Source organism: Neolamprologus brichardi, chromosome 20, assembly GCF_056152115.1.
Source record: "Neolamprologus brichardi isolate AB-2024 chromosome 20, ASM5615211v1, whole genome shotgun sequence".
Classification (NCBI taxonomy): domain Eukaryota; kingdom Metazoa; phylum Chordata; class Actinopteri; order Cichliformes; family Cichlidae; genus Neolamprologus; species Neolamprologus brichardi.
Genome location: NC_142123.1, coordinates 22,103,815 through 22,119,408, shown reverse-complemented (window position 1 = coordinate 22,119,408; position 15,594 = coordinate 22,103,815). Strand labels below are relative to the sequence as shown.

The 15,594-nt window shown below is 39.5% G+C and overlaps 2 protein-coding genes across 4 annotated transcripts; both read left to right on the top strand.

The window, feature by feature from the left end:
• Positions 1-2,773: 2,773 nt before the first annotated feature.
• On the top strand, positions 2,774-4,647 carry rh50 (Rh50-like protein). Its single transcript, XM_006796396.3, has one exon. The coding sequence runs from the start codon at positions 2,782-2,784 to the stop codon at positions 4,210-4,212; it is 1,431 nt and encodes a 476-aa protein (XP_006796459.2). The 5' UTR covers positions 2,774-2,781; the 3' UTR covers positions 4,213-4,647.
• Positions 4,648-5,888: 1,241 nt separating this feature from the next.
• rbm39b (RNA binding motif protein 39b) lies at positions 5,889-13,731 on the top strand. 3 transcript variants are annotated; one of them, XM_087833413.1, is made up of 16 exons: positions 5,889-5,979; positions 6,648-6,705; positions 6,996-7,047; positions 8,268-8,317; positions 8,421-8,612; positions 8,802-8,855; positions 9,479-9,596; positions 9,682-9,834; positions 10,166-10,303; positions 10,392-10,457; positions 10,537-10,741; positions 11,700-11,786; positions 11,870-11,966; positions 12,655-12,760; positions 12,875-12,953; positions 13,111-13,731. In XM_087833413.1, the coding sequence occupies exons 1-16, from the start codon at positions 5,889-5,891 to the stop codon at positions 13,209-13,211; spliced, it is 1,647 nt and encodes a 548-aa protein (XP_087689539.1). In that variant the 3' UTR covers positions 13,212-13,731. The 3 variants fall into 3 exon arrangements, with proteins under 3 accessions (XP_087689539.1, XP_035766054.1, XP_035766053.1); XM_035910161.2 differs by lacking the exon at positions 6,996-7,047 and having other exon boundaries at positions 5,906-5,979; XM_035910160.2 differs by lacking the exon at positions 6,996-7,047 and having other exon boundaries at positions 5,911-6,119.
• The last annotated feature ends 1,863 nt before the right edge of the window (positions 13,732-15,594 follow it).

Below are 15,594 nucleotides of genomic sequence, written 5' to 3'. Positions count from 1 at the left end.
CTGGTAAAGGCAGTAACCGGGTCATTGCAGCAGATTTCAATGCAAGACACTCTACAAGACCACCCATCTCCCATGCTACAGTTAGCAAACTGCTTGCTAAGTTTCGTGAAACTGGTTCAGTGTTGGATTTGCCAAAATGTGGACGCAAGAAAACTGTCACTAATGAAGAAACATCAGTGGCTGTCCAAGCTTCATTCAGCAAAAGCACACAGCGTAGCACTCGCAGCATGTCACTGGAGATTGGCATTAGTCGAACATCCCTTCGGCGGATGTTAGCTACTCACAAATGGCACCCTTACAAACTCCAGCTACTGCAGCATCTCAACGGGGATGACCCAGTTCGGTGCACAGAATTTGCAGAATGGGCAAAACAAAAGTTGGAACAGGACCCTCAGTTCACACAGAAGATTTTGTTCAGTGATGAGGCAAACTTTTATGTGAATGGTGAAGTTAACAAACAAAACCACCGCTATTGGTCTGACACTAACCCACATTGGATAATTCCCTCCAAGACTGTTGAAACAACAAGAGTGATGGTTTGGTGTGGTATATGGGGTACAACGATAGTGGGCCCATTCTTCATCAATGGAAACCTCAAGGCCACTGGATATTTGAAATTGCTACATGATGATGTGTTTCCCTCTTTATGCACTGAAGCTGGCACGTTCCCTGAGTTTTTCCAGCAAGATGGTGCACCACCACATTATGGGTGCCAGGTCCGAGCATTCCTAGATGAACAGTTTCCTGGAAAGTGGATTGGTCGTCGTGGGCCAGTTGAATGTCCCCCAAGGTCTCCCGATCTGACCCCCTTAGACTTTTATCTTTGGGGTCATCTGAAGGCAATTGTCTATGGTGTGAAGATACGAGATGTGCAGCACCTGAAACTACGGATACTGGATGCCTGTGCTGGCATTTCTCCTGCGGTGCTGCTATTAGTGTGTGAAGAGTGGGAGAAGAGGGTTGCACTGACAATCCAACACAATGGGCAGCACATTGAACACATTTTATAAGGGGTCAGAAACTTGTAAATAACTCGTGAAAGAATAAAGTTACGTTGAAACTAAGCACACCATTGTTTTTCTTGTGACATTACCAATAAGTTTGATGTGTCACATGGCCCTCTTCCTATTGAAAAAACAAAAGTTGTATCCAAGATGGCCGACTTCTAAATGGTCACCATGGTCACCACCCATCTTGAGGAGTTTTCCCCCTCACATATACTAATGTGCCAGGTTAAAATTGCACTCTGTTCCTGCTGACTAAGACTAAACATTAGATATTTTGGAGTAAATATCTAACTATCCAAATTTAAAGGGATGATTAATGCTTAACTTTCCTGACACCTATAATGTTTAACTCCCTAAATAACTAAGCATTTAATAATTACATTTTGGGGAATCTTTGAAACTTAACTTGATTCTCCCTGTCCTCTCTCTGTGCAAAAGCAGCAGTATATTCATTGAAGATATTTTGAGGTGAAACTTAAACTTGATTAGTTCCTCTCCATTATGGCTGTGTGCATCCTAGTCTAGTGTACACAAGATTTAAAAAAAGAAAGGTTTCAGCTTCAAGGGCTCTGTACAGCCCTCAATGTTTCCAAAACTGAAAAGCGTGAGTGCAAAACTATATAATAACTAGCAAAAACAACAAAAAGTGAAGTTATTTTTGAGGCATATTACGGTTGCAGGGCATTGTGGGTGACTACAGTATGCAGAAATTTAGAGTTAGATTTTTAGAAGTTTCATAGATAGAGTGTGTAGCTGTGTGTGTATTTGACACCTGTGTTTGTGTAGAGCATGTTCAAGTGTGAGACAGCGACATGACGGGGCATTTGTAATACACATCTGTGATTTTAGTTGTAGGGATAACAACTGTCATGTGTCTCAGTACAGGTTTTATAGATTTATAGGTTTAAGGCACATTGTTCTATCTACCATGTGCGCAATCATATCGTGGTTTAAAGAAAAAATTTTGTATGTAAAAACAAAATCAAATGTTGGCACAAGATTAAAGTCATTTTAATAACACAGTTGAAATATTTGTCATCTTTTCTAGTGCATCTCCTTTTGGCCAGAGTTCTTATAATTTGGGATTTTCTACATAGTTTTTAATCCAGTTGCATTTTGACTTTTTGTTTTTAATTCAGTTCAGTTTCGGTTCATTTTCAGTTTAGTTTTCATTGTTTGAAAATGTTTATTTTCGGTCTTTTTAATTAATAATGAGGAGGGCACATATCAAAGGCAAGATTTAATGTATTTCTATAAATTTATGTGGATGCACTCAGACTCCTGGAACAAAAAATTGCAGAACATAAGTCACATCTGGAACATTTTGGCCGTGCACCAGCTGTTGTTCATCAGCTGGATCATGCAAGCAGAATTATCCTTTAATCCTGGAGGGCATGAAAATTTAATTACTTAAAAGAATATTTAATTTACAGAGAGTGACTAGAAGTTAAACATTCTGTGTGTTACACCCGTAACACCGAGACTCACTTTTTTTCACAAATGGGACTTTCAAAGAGATTTTTTGTATTTCATCTGTTACAGGGTACAGGAAAGCTGTGGGGGAAAAGAGGGTTTTCAACACACCGAAGAAAAGAGAATGCTGACTTTGCATGTCTAAATAACGTGAGCAAAGTCCACATAGTGGCATTTCCCGGGGAGGAGAATATTGATGTGTTTCAGTGGGTTTACCAGTGCCTTTGACCTTCCTTATCTAAACAGAGTTAAACCAGGGTGCAAAAGAAATGACTGTCACTCGCTCTAAAGAGCTGTCAGCATGAAGAAACAATCGACCAGTCTTCGAGTGCAGTTACCTGTGTTTGTGTTCATCGCAGAGGTGATTATTGTTGCCTTGTATGCAGCATTTGTTACGTATGATGAAGAGGCTGATGCCAAATTTCAGACTAATCAGACCAACCCTATGCACAATGCAGTGTACAGGGACTACCCTTTCTTTACAGACATACACTTCATGATATTCGTGGGTTTCGGGTGCCTGCTGGCATTTTTCCGATTCTATGGTTTTGGGGGGATGGTTTTCAACTTCCTCACAGCTACTTTTGCCATCCAGTGGGCCATTCTGGTGCAGGGCTACTTCCAGTTCAGCCATGATGGTAAGATCCACCTCGGAGTGATCAATCTCATAAATGCAGAGTTTGCCTGTGCTGTGGTGCTGATATCGTATGGGGCAGTGCTGGGGAAGACCAGTCCTTTGCAGATACTGGTTATGGCTCTGCTGGAGGTTCCTGTGTTTGCCGTCACAGAATGGGTTGTGCTTAAGTATCTGAAGATCAATGATGCAGGAGGCTCCATTCTCATCCATCTCTTTGCCTGCTACTTTGGCTTGGGTGTCACTTTTGTGCTGTACAGGCCTAGTCTAAATGAAGGTCACGCAAAGGAGAACACAAGTTACCATTCTGACATCCTGTGTCTAATGGGGACCTTGTTCCTCTGGGTGTTCTGGCCCTCCTTTAACTCAGCTTTAGTCCTGAAAGGAGACGATCAGCACAGGGCTATCCTCCACACTTTCATTGGACTAAGTGCCTCTACACTTACAGCCTTTGCACTCTCTGCTATGCTAAATAAAAATGGCAAGCTTACCATGGCTGATATTCAGAACGTGACCCTGGCTGGAGGTGTGACAGTCGGGGCATCTGTGGATATGATGATATCACCTGTAGCTGCATACGCTCTGGGTGTAATAGGGTGTATTGCATGCATGCTGGGCTACAAGTATTTGAGCCCTATCTTGGCACGACGTTTGAGGATCCAAGATCAGTGTGGCATTCACAACTTGCATGGACTAACCGGACTTATATCCTGCACTGCAGGGATATGTGCCATACTGACAGCTAGTGAGGAGGTTTACGGCCCCAGTTTCTATGAGATCTTTGCCCACAGAGCACCAGTGGAAGGGGACCCCAAGCTACAAGAGCTACGGATGGTGATTCCCGGTTTAAAGGCAGGTTTGGGGAGGACTGCCCAAAAACAGGCTCTCTTCCAGGTTGCAGCTATATTCTCCACCATAGGACTGTCAGCGCTGGGAGGCATACTCACAGGCTTTCTCTTGAGGCTGCCATATTTTGCATCTCCGTCTGACGATTTCTGTTTTGACGACGAGCCATTTTTTGAAGTTCCTCCTGACTATGATTCACCAGTCAGACTTAAACACAGCAACACAAATAGTGTAGAAGACTCTACTGTGTGATGCTCAGCAGCCAAGGACTGTCAGTGCATTTAACTGGCATGATACAGGAAATATATATAAATGAGGCTATGTTATTGTTTGAGAGTAAAGAAAATTATTGCAATGATGGAAATCTGTGTTATAGTAATTTTTTTTATTCTTTTTGTATATTAATTTCATTGTAAATTATATTTCACTAGTGATCACAGTGATGATACGGTCCAGCACAGCCTTATATTGATGGTAAATATGTTATTCGTTTCCATGTATGTAAACATTTGGGAAACTGTGTGTTAAAGAGCAAATTAGACATTGTTGTTTTTTTTCTACGAACCTTTGTAACCTTTGTAATATTACTAATTAATGGTCTACGGGGGAACAAGATAAACAGCTTAGAGCAGCGGTGTCTATATTTATTAACAGAAACTCACCTGGGGGCCAACATTTCTTCTTGCCTTTTTGAAACATAAATATTGTGCTTTTTTTCAATAACAGAAGAGTTCTCATTACTCTGATTTAAGCCTTGACAAAATAAATCTACTTTTCATTCACATATGGAGAGAAAATAAGAAAATCAAGCTGTCTGGAATAACTAAAACTTCAGTGAAGCTGCTGAATTTCAGTATCTCGGGCTAAATTTAAAAGAGACTCACTATTCTGTGTATTGTCTGAGTGTATAAAACTTTATACATTCATTGGCTGCACTGCATGGTGCTGCCACAATTAGGTAAAAATTTAAATAACACTTTATTAATTCTGTTTGTGATGACAGGCCACAAAGAATACATTTTAACAAAGGAGCGAGGGGCTGTATAAGAGCTGACCGAGGGCCGTGATTGGTCACCGGGACGGACATTTGACATGTTCAGTTTAGAGAACACATTAACAATAAGCAACAGAATTGGTATAAAATATTATATATACAACACTGTTCAAACAGGGCTGAAAGTAAGTAGTCCAGTATTGATATTTTAAAATATTTTAGCAATTATTATCTAGAAAATAGACTTTGAAATATTGATAAGTTATTGATCTGTAACAGGAAACATTTGGATGTCAACGAAGTTTGGATTTGCTCAGTTTTCACTAGATAGCAACACAGAGCTGTCAAACTGGGTGCTGTGTTGGTGTCCTGGGTAGTGTTTTACAGGCTAAAGTGAGGATCGGTGGTCAGAAGGTTATAAGAAGTCATTGCGTCAGTACTGTAAGTCTAACATCCTGTAGGTGCTAACTTCTATCACAAGCTTAAAATCCTAGCCCACCTAAAAACATACAAGATAATAAATATAGTAGCCTAAAATGAATGGAGTTTAAAATGAGTGGGATGATATGAAGATGTGAGCTTAACCATATTATGAAGAAGAAGATTTTAAAGTCGGTAATTTACAAAGTTGACAGTGTTTTGTTTTAATCCTACTGACTTAGACTAAACCTGAGATAGTAACAGGGTAAATGTATTTCTAAACTCACCAAACGTCTTGGGATAATTAATACTTAACGTTTCTTACATCTAGGCCTTCAAGGTTTAACTATCCAAATAGATATGTGCATATAATACATAACTAATCACATTTCTATAAATTATTGACTGCACTGAATAATACAATGCTGCCCAGGTTTCACAAAGAAGCGGTTAAAGGGCCTCTCGGTTCCAGTAGGTGGCAGCAACGCGGCACCAAACGTCGCCGCTGCAGTAAATGCCCATAGCAGAGGAAGAACACGAAGAAGAAGGAAGGAGAGCGGCGAGGTACCAGGCCACGACCTGCAACGGGGACTTCCTTAAACGAGGTTATATAACTTCCGAAATTGTGACTTCATCTTGGCTTTGTGTAATCTACAAAGAGAAAGGCGTCGAAGAGGATTCTCTACACCAGAACGTTTTCCGCGATATTTTCACTTTGGCACAACATTTCCTTCAGTTTCACACGGTAACGTCAATGTTTGCTAATGAAGCTCGTTCGCTGCCGCGGAAGCGCGGTTAGCTTTTTAGCCGTATTCGAACCTAAGCGTTTCTTTTTGTTTTCCACCATAAATATTATCTGGAATCGTGTAAAATACGTCAAAATGGTGGTTGGTTGATTATAGGTTTGCATATCTACAAGCCTGCTATTATATATATTATCAAAATGGTCACCATAAATTCAGTGCGGGCCTTTGAAAGCACGGCCGTGGTGGCTAGTTAGCATTAGCTACGTTTCGGGGTAGACGCGTGCGCAACGTTGAGATTTTAGAAAGCTTTGTTGTTCTTCGAGTACAATTAAATGTTTTTTCTTATATTGTCAGTATCAATCGATCATGTAACGGATTGCATGTTGAGCATGTGATACTAATAAGAAAATCTAGGACTCATCGTTACCAGGCCGTGTGTATTTGTAGCGTTTACTCTGGGTATTACAGTTTCTCGTGCGCAAACGGATCACTGAAATGTTTTTCTTCCTTTTTCTTTCTTATTGCAGGATCAATATGGCTGATGACTTTGACGTTGAGGCCATGCTGGAGGCTCCATACAGAAAGGTGGGTTTAAAAGTTGGAGAAGTGAGGCCTGTGTTGCTGTTCGGCCTTTTTATTTTTAGACCTTTTATATTTGCTACTGTGACAAAGTTAACTTGAATGTTGTGTGGTGTGAATGAGTATTTAAGACGCAATACAGAATTATAAATAAATCCACATCTATCTCTCTTTATAGACTTCCCTAATGATATCTCACCTCTACTCCCATGAATTCATCTTTGATTCCACTGTGAACTGTGAAAAAAAGGAAGGTAGTTATTGCGCATATACTGATGTACTGTGGTTCACTTTAGGACTAAAAGAGATTCAACCCAGAACATCCAATCCCTATTCGGTTGCTACAAGGTGAATGCCAATGGTTGATAAGCCCATCTTTACTTGTCCAGCAAAGGAGGCAGTATTCAGATTTACAATCTGTATGTTGTCGCTGTTTATGAATGTGCAGGGTTTTTTCAATAAGAGCCTTTTAAATGGAAAACTGTTTTGTATTGTTAAAAATCTCCTCAGCGTGTGTGTGTGATTTCAACATTTTTTTTCTGTTATATAGCATTAACAAGTCTAGTCTTTAGCAAGAATCAGTATATAAAGTTGTGCTAAAGTATAATTTCCTCAGGCAGTTGTATTTGTATGTAGTTGTGTCTGTGTCAATCTGTGAGTGGCGTAATTCCTGAAGTTATAATGCAGCAAAATTCTTGAAAATCCAGCGATTGCATTTTTGTCATAGTTCTACAGCAGAATTATCGGTGAAAAGTTATTTTTCTCTCGCTGGTAAATATGAATACTGCCTCTTTGCCTTAGCCAACTGTAATGTGAATCAGCATCTTGATTTTTGCATGCTACAGAACACCACAGATATTGATATATTTCTAGAATAACTGTAAAATAGCTACATCTGCCTTTTATTGTATGATAAGATGATTTACTTTCAGTAGTTAATAATTCCTTAAGTCAAAAGGTTGTAAGTATTACTGTAAACTGAAGATGATGGTAGTGTAACACGTGGATGAATTAATCTTTATTTATTTATTTGCTTGGGCGTCAATATTACTAAGAAGTGTGAATCCCTGTTTGCTTCAGGGCAAGATGTGTGACAGAGGTGGCATCGAGCTCTTACAGTCCAAGAACGAAAATGGGTGAAGATCTCTGGACTGACACCAACCACACAGGATCTCTTTTAGTGGCCATGGGCCATGCGTGGTCACATGTTTAGGCACAAATAGTGGCATTGGTACGACCTATTAGAACGGTATTGGTGGAGATGACCTGACTATTGTCAGCTTCCTGAACTGAGCTAATATGTTGGAAACTCTCCCTTATCTTTGCTTTGTTGCATTAACTATTGAGCAGCTTAGTAAAAGAGAGGGGAAAAAAACAAAGGATGGAGTGGGATGGGAAGCTATTGGGGTGGTGGAAGGACACTATCCAGACATGACTGTAGGAAGTTTGTATTTTTATTAATTGAATATATTCTGCATTTTCTCTTGTCCCACCCCACCCCCTTTACCTTGACGACATGAAATGTTTCATCTACGTCCTCATGATGTTCTTCTATCGACCTTGCTTAGGATGAGAACAAGTCCTCTCATGCAAATGGACACGATGACCAGAGCAAGAAGTAAGTTTTGGTTATCCATGATGTTACCTAAATAGTGCTCAATCAGACAAAGTTCTGCTTTAAAGTGTGTGTACAACAACAGAACTGTTCTAACACTTTGCAGGAAAAGGAGGAGTCGGAGCCGGAGCCCGGGCTCCAAGAAGAAGAGGAGCAGAAGCAAAAGCAAAGACAGAAAGAAGACTAAGAAGAGGAGCAAGAGCCGGGAAAGAAAAAGAAGCCGCAGCAGAGAGCGCCATCGCAGCCGCTCCCGAAGCAAAGATCGAGCTGGGCGGTACAGAGCACGCAGGAGTCCGATGTATGTGACCTTTTACGCTTGCTAGTCAGAAAAATATTACATTAACTTTATTGGGTACTGAAATTGTATGATTTTAGGTCTTTTTAATGTTGTTGTACTTAATTTATTTTTGTAATTTTAAGTTGGCTGCTTGTTTATGTGAAAAGAACATGATCCCCCCATGTAAAATAATTCTTATTTGTTTTTTAGTCGCAAACGTTCCAGAAGTCGGAGCCCCTTCAAAAAAGAAAAGAGCCCCATTAGGTAAGATAAAACAGTCACGTGAGTGGTTTTTATGTATGCACACATGTCCTGATTTTTCGTAGGCCTTGACTCACCAAACATTTGAAAATTCAAAATACTGTTACACTCGGCTAGAAAGACATGCATAGCATACAAGCAAAGGAGCAGGTAGCACAGTGCTGCAAATGCATCTTCCTTAACGACAGGCTTTGAATAGTCAAAGACGGACCGTTAAAAAACACCAAAAAGAACACTCTAATGAGGTCCTTCAGTGACTTACATTAGTATAAGTATTGTCTGTCGGCTCTTCAGTTGCCTGCCTTGACAGACCTAGCAAGCAAAGCTGCCATACCTCTCAAGTTAAACCTTACCTGTCCCTGAGTGTTTGAGTTACTTAAAAAAAAAAAAAGTCCTCCCAGTTCAGCCTCAGTTTCCCACATCAGCAGCAGCAATATTAGTGGCCAGAAGTGGTCATCTTTACAGTCTGTCATCTCGAGGGGTGCCAGAACAAAGAAAACATGTGTTATGGTTTTAGTTTTAGGTTTCTATACTATCACAGCTTTAAAGTTTTAAAATATTTTTAAGCATTTGTTATTGGTTTGTGATTGACATGCACATTTGTTTTTTGTCCTTTTCCTCCTAAGGGCACCAATTGACAATCTAACACCAGAGGAGAGAGATGCCCGCACTGTTTTCTGTATGCAGCTTGCTGCAAGAATCAGAGCTCGGGACCTGGAGGATTTCTTCTCAGCCGTTGGAAAAGTCAGTTGACTTTCAGTTTGTGTAAATTCCAAATGAATGCCATCCAGGAATTGGCTCTGAAAATGTGTTTGTTCTCTCTCTATAGGTTAGAGATGTGAGAATAATCTCTGACAGAAACTCCAGGAGATCGAAGGGGATTGCATACATAGAGTTTGTGGAGTCCTCCTCTGTACCTCTGGCAATTGGATTGACTGGCCAGAGGCTTTTAGGAGTGCCCATCATCGTCCAGGCATCTCAGGTCAGTGTCATTTCTTTTAGTGGACTTGAATATAGAACAAGTGGATTAGTTCTACTTTGACCAGACATATTAATAGTCAGCTGCTGTGTTGCAAACTCCATACCAAGAACTTTGAGGGGGGGAGGAAGAAAAAAAACATAATTTATATCAATTAAAAAAAAAAAACAGACCAGAAAGTGGAAAATAACTTAAAATATTAACAGAACTTAAGTAATTCAGATTGCATTAAAGCAAATGCTGATTCTGCACTAAGGTCCATTATCATTTTGACATTACTTAATGTAATTACACTAAAATTCCTCAATCATGTCATCTCTATTTCTAATTACAGGCAGAGAAAAATAGAGCAGCAGCTGCTGCCAATAATCTGCAGAAGGGCAGTTCAGGTCCGATGCGCCTGTATGTGGGCTCACTGCACTTCAACATTACTGAAGAAATGCTTCGAGGGATTTTTGAGCCCTTTGGAAAGGTCAGGAGAACTCGGCAAATATTAATTTGTTTTAATCTATTTAAGTGAATGTAGTATAATCATCTGTACGTGTGTTTCTTCTTCATAGATTGAAGGAATCCAGCTTATGATGGACAGCGAGACTGGCCGATCCAAAGGATATGGCTTCATATCGGTAAACAAAGCCTTTGTATGTCTTTAGTAGCTTTTTGTTTGCTGCTGGGTTCACTTTGTAACTTTTTAACTTTCTGAAGTTTGCAGATGCTGAATGTGCAAAAAAGGCATTGGAGCAGCTGAACGGCTTTGAGCTAGCCGGACGGCCAATGAAGGTGGGGCATGTTACAGAGCGCTCAGACTCTTCAACAGCCAGCTCGTTCCTGGATAATGACGAACTAGAGAGGACTGGTATTGACCTAGGGACTACAGGGCGTCTACAGCTGATGGCTCGACTAGCAGAAGGTTTGTAATGGCACTTGGCAGGCATATCCATTCCTGGAAAAATTTCTGGTCGTAATAAAAGAGGAAGGAACAGCTTATTAGCAAAGTAATGAGTCAAACCACAGGCATACATGTAATATGTAACAGTGTTAGGGTCATTTATTATACTGGAATAACCCAGAATGAGTGGTTAAGTATTTTTACTTTACACTGACCTAATTTTGGTTTTTCAAACACAATTTTTATAAATGTAATACTCCAAAATAACATTAATCCTACTTACTGTATTAGCATATGGACAGAAGGCAGGGGGCACTAGTAGACCATTTTAGGCGGGAGCTTTAGCCTCCTCATCTTTGTTCTTTGCCTTTGTTCTCTACTACCTCATTGTTAAAGTACTGTATAACTACAATTATTTAAACATTATTACATATATTTTAATGTCCTGCCATGATTCCACATTGTTTGCTTTCCAGAAGCATTCACACTGAGAAGTCCAATTTATTTATTTTAACACCATAATTCACGTGTTAAAATACGTGAATTATGGTGTGCCATACCTCACACCATAACTGGAACCAATTTTCACTGCAACGTTCTATGTAACCTGACATGCACCTCCCAAGAAATGTAACTACCTGTTAGGTCTGCCCATACCACGATGATTTGAATGGCATGGTGCAGGAATAAAAGGAGTTTCCAGTTACAATATCAGTTAGGACGTAGATTTCCTACAGATGTGTAACTCAAGCTGTAAGCCTGGAAAGACAGGACACAACTTGAGTCATCACATGGCTGTGAAACCTGTTTTTGTTTGTTTTTCCCCCACCAACTACATGTCTTTGGTAGAGGGAAATGACCATGTGAATGAAAGTGATTGTTTCTCTGTCCTCATCAGGCCACACTACATGTCATGCTTCTGCTGCCTTTAAGTGTCTAAAATTAACCCTATGCAAAAACAATTTCTTTCTCTCAACAGGGACTGGTCTGAAGATCCCACCCGCTGCTCAGCAGGCTCTACAGATGACTGGCTCCATACCCTTTGGGGGCATTGGCGCTCCAGCAGGTGAGCCTAGATGATGGAAGATATTTAGTATTTGATATGTTTTCTTGCCACAGGTTTAGTGACAACTTTTCTTTTTCTTCCAGCTGTTCCAACTCCAGCTCCAAGCCAAGCTTTGAACCTCCCATCTCAGCCACTGGCCACACACTGCCTTCAGCTGTCCAACCTGTTCAACCCACAAGCGTAAGGGCATTATCCTTCAAATAAATTCACTTTAAGTTTGTCTTTAGCCTTTGCATCCCTGGACTGAGAGCAAAGCATATTGTCAGATGGCTTGTTCAAGTTTTCACTATCAAAGAAGAATCTGACTGTATTAAATGAGGCATTTAATGTAATTCATTTGTGTTGCAACCAATTTAGTAGAGGTCTGAGTTTTTAACATCAGCGTCCAGTGATTCTTAAGTCATCAATCCTTTAATTCATAATATCTCTCTCTCTCGCTCTCTCGCTCTCTCGCTCTCTCGCTCTCTCTCTCTCTCTCTCAAATTTGCAAACTTTGAACTCTGTTCAAAAATTTGAGACAGAAAATATACACAAGGCAAGTGCTGAACTGAAAGCAAGCCAACAACGAAATAATAAACTGGTCACATGCTCGAGCTCTGCAGTGTGCGAGCTGACAAGTCTGTGTGGTCTCAGTTCCTCCTGTCAGTGAAGAAATCTCTTTTGAAATGACTTAACAGAAAAGTAATGGGAAAAATCCAACTGTGCGTTATTTTTCGGGCTAATTCTGAATTTTGTTTCCATCTGAAAATACAAAAGATGTGCATTCAGCTGGTTTTAAATTTATGAAACTCACAAAGTTCAAAATCAAGCTTTTTGAGTCAAGCGGAACATTTTACTGGATTTCTAATATTGCTGATTATTTTTGCAGGGAAAATGATCCCAGCTGGGCAGCTGAAATCCAAGATGATGTGATTGAGGAATGCAACAAACACGGTGGAATCGTTCACATTTATGTCGACAAGAACTCTCCTCAAGTAAGTCGAAGATTAAATCGAGATAAATGAGTTTTAACATCACTGAGCTTGTTTTGCAATATTTTTTTGTTTTTTGAAATGCATGATTGATTGATATCTCTCTTGCTCATACAGGGTAATGTGTATGTGAAGTGTCCCTCGATACCAGCAGCCATGGCAACTGTAAATGCACTTCATGGACGCTGGTTTGCAGGTATGCAGCACTGCTGAAGATGGCAGCTATTAACAAGTTTTTAAGCTGCAAATATCTTAGTTCTAATTCAAGGAAGTAAAATTAATGTTTTTCTTTTTTTTAAAGATTCTCGATCAAACTGTAGGTTTTAATGTTTACATTTGTCTTTCTTTCCCAGGTAAAATGATAACAGCTGCCTATGTTCCTTTACCAACCTACCACAACCTTTTCCCTGATTCAGTAACAGCAAAGCAGCTTCTAATGCCGTCACGCCGATAGTCAGAGACAAGCTTCTGAAGTCTGTAAATACATTTGTTTGCATTCATGAAAATGTCATTGAAACATTTGCATTGAAATTAGTTGGCTGTGTGTAATAAAAGTGGCCTCAAGTTCACGTTCACCATTTTGGGGGAATTTTTTCTTTTTGTTTAGTTGCTTTTCAAATTTTTTTGTGGGCTTGTGTTGTAAACTACCACTGAGAAGTAATCTGCAGATATCTATTGGTCTACATGTTTTTAAATATTATTGTCATATCTGCTTGTTTAAATTCAGAACTTTTAGATTTCAAATAAAAGTGCAGAGCTAGAAAAAAAAAGTGTTGGGATGATAGGCCTTAAATGCCAAAAGTACATCAACAATAATCCTTTGTAACTTTATACAGCCATAATTTCATTTTTGTATGAAGGCTCCCAATAAACTTGGCAAATTTGATGGTTCATTTTCTTTTTGTTACCATTTTGGGGAGTTTTCAATGCCAGGTTAATGCCTCTGTGATTAAAGTCCTAATTACAGTATTGGACCAATGTTTTTACTCATTCCCTGCTATATACATGTCCCAAAAACCCACACATGGATGACGGAACATCTTTAGACAAGGCACTCTACCACCTAAACAAAGTTAAACATACCTAGGGAATTTCCTCTTGGATGGGCAATCGGAAAAACGGTCACTTAAATTTGGGTTAATTTAGTAAGTTGATAACCAGTGTGTGATATTAGCAGTATCGAATCTAAATGGAGTGTTTCACAGGTCATATGATGAATCTTCCACAGAAAATGATCCATATGACCGCCACCTACTCTGAGAGAAATTATCAGATAATGGTAAAATGATGACTAAAAATCTAAAGAACAGAAAAATGCAACACTTGCAAATAAGACAAATTGTCCTGTCTTCCTTCACCCCCTCCAATGACAGGTAGCTGCCCTGGGGTTTCTTCCTGTTAAAAGGGAGTTTTTTTTTCTTCCCAGTGTGGCCAAGTTCCTTCTCATAGGGGGTTGTTTGATTGTTCGGGTTTTCTCCACATAAGTGCAGGGTATTTTTTTCAATTATAAAGTGCCTTGAGGTGATTATTGTCATGAATTGGCACTAAATAAATAAAACTGAATTGCAGAAACTTATTAATCCAGTGATTCATCACAAAGCAGTTTCAAATTTGAGCACATTTGAGCTCTCTAACTTTAAACTGGATCCATTTAAACATGAAATCTTACTGTCCCACAACCTAATAAAGTAGACGATCTTCAGATCAATTCTCTGAAGATTAAAGTAAAATTGATTTAACAGCTAACCTACAATTCCAATAATGTAAAGAGAATCAACCATAGAAATTTTTTATACATTTTCAAAATTAACAAATGAATACACGCGCATTCCCGTGACAGTTCCCGTATAGTTTGAGCTTCATTCAGTGGTTTTAGTTAGGCACATATAATAATCTGTGAAACTGCGGATACAGCTGATTTTAAACCGAACCTCTGAACACAACCTACTCCCGACAGTTCCAGGTTTTTTTTTTGTTGTTTGTTTTTTACACTGGAGAGTCTGTGCTGTTCAAGTGTTCAAGAGTAAAGGTTAGTCTATGTACAAATTTGTCAGGAACTACACAGTACTTGTTTGCCGATAAAAGAAAAACGAATAAAACAACACAGTTGCGTCTACGAATCAGTACTTACTACTGATTATCAAGGAAACGCAAAGACACTTGACGTAACTGTAAACCTTTAGTCCCTCCTACTCTCCCTGTAGAGGCCATTCCAGACTCTTCCAGAAATGGTGACGCTATTTTCCGGAGCCTGATTGGTCAGTAGGCGGTGATTTCATACCTGTTACCAAGAGCCCTCGAGTTATATCCATGACTCTGTTGTTACCGTTACCATGGCGCGGTAACCCTGTAAGAAAACATCCCAGTACGTTAAACTCCAGGTTAACGTCAACGTTACCTGGATAGGACAAAATGCGGCTTAGTAGAAGGCCTCCAGTGAAATATACAGTAGTAATTCTGAACTCTAAATTATGTAAAGCAACGCGAGCAGAATCCCAAAATGAAAACTTTGCACCTAGCAAAACACGTAAACAATATGTTTTGGACTTTGATATATTTTGTCCATGTTACTCTTTGGGCCATATATGGCCAGTCAAACCGTAAGTGGGATGGACCACAAAATATTGCCTTCAAGGCACTTTTTATTGTAGTGTAAATAAGTTCAATTGTTTACACAAAATTACAGAAAAAGCCGGTTACTCAGACCAGGTCCCAGAAGTAAAAAAAATAAATAAACTTACTCACACCACCAATTTACTACTAAAAATGACACACAAAAAATGTGATGCAAACATTGAGGACTAAAATTTATGTATTCCCCAGCCATATATTTGGCA

Coding starts and splice junctions, on each gene's coding strand:
- rh50 (XM_006796396.3), top strand. CDS start 2,782: ATGAAGAAACAATCGACCAGTCTTCGAGTGCAGTTACCTGTGTTTGTG.
- rbm39b (XM_087833413.1), top strand. CDS start 5,889: ATGCCCATAGCAGAGGAAGAACACGAAGAAGAAGGAAGGAGAGCGGCG. Junction 6,706..6,995: donor TGGAGGCTCCATACAGAAAG/GTGGGTTTAAAA, acceptor GGTTCACTTTAG/GACTAAAAGAGATTCAACCC. Junction 9,597..9,681: donor TCTTCTCAGCCGTTGGAAAA/GTCAGTTGACTT, acceptor CTCTCTCTATAG/GTTAGAGATGTGAGAATAAT.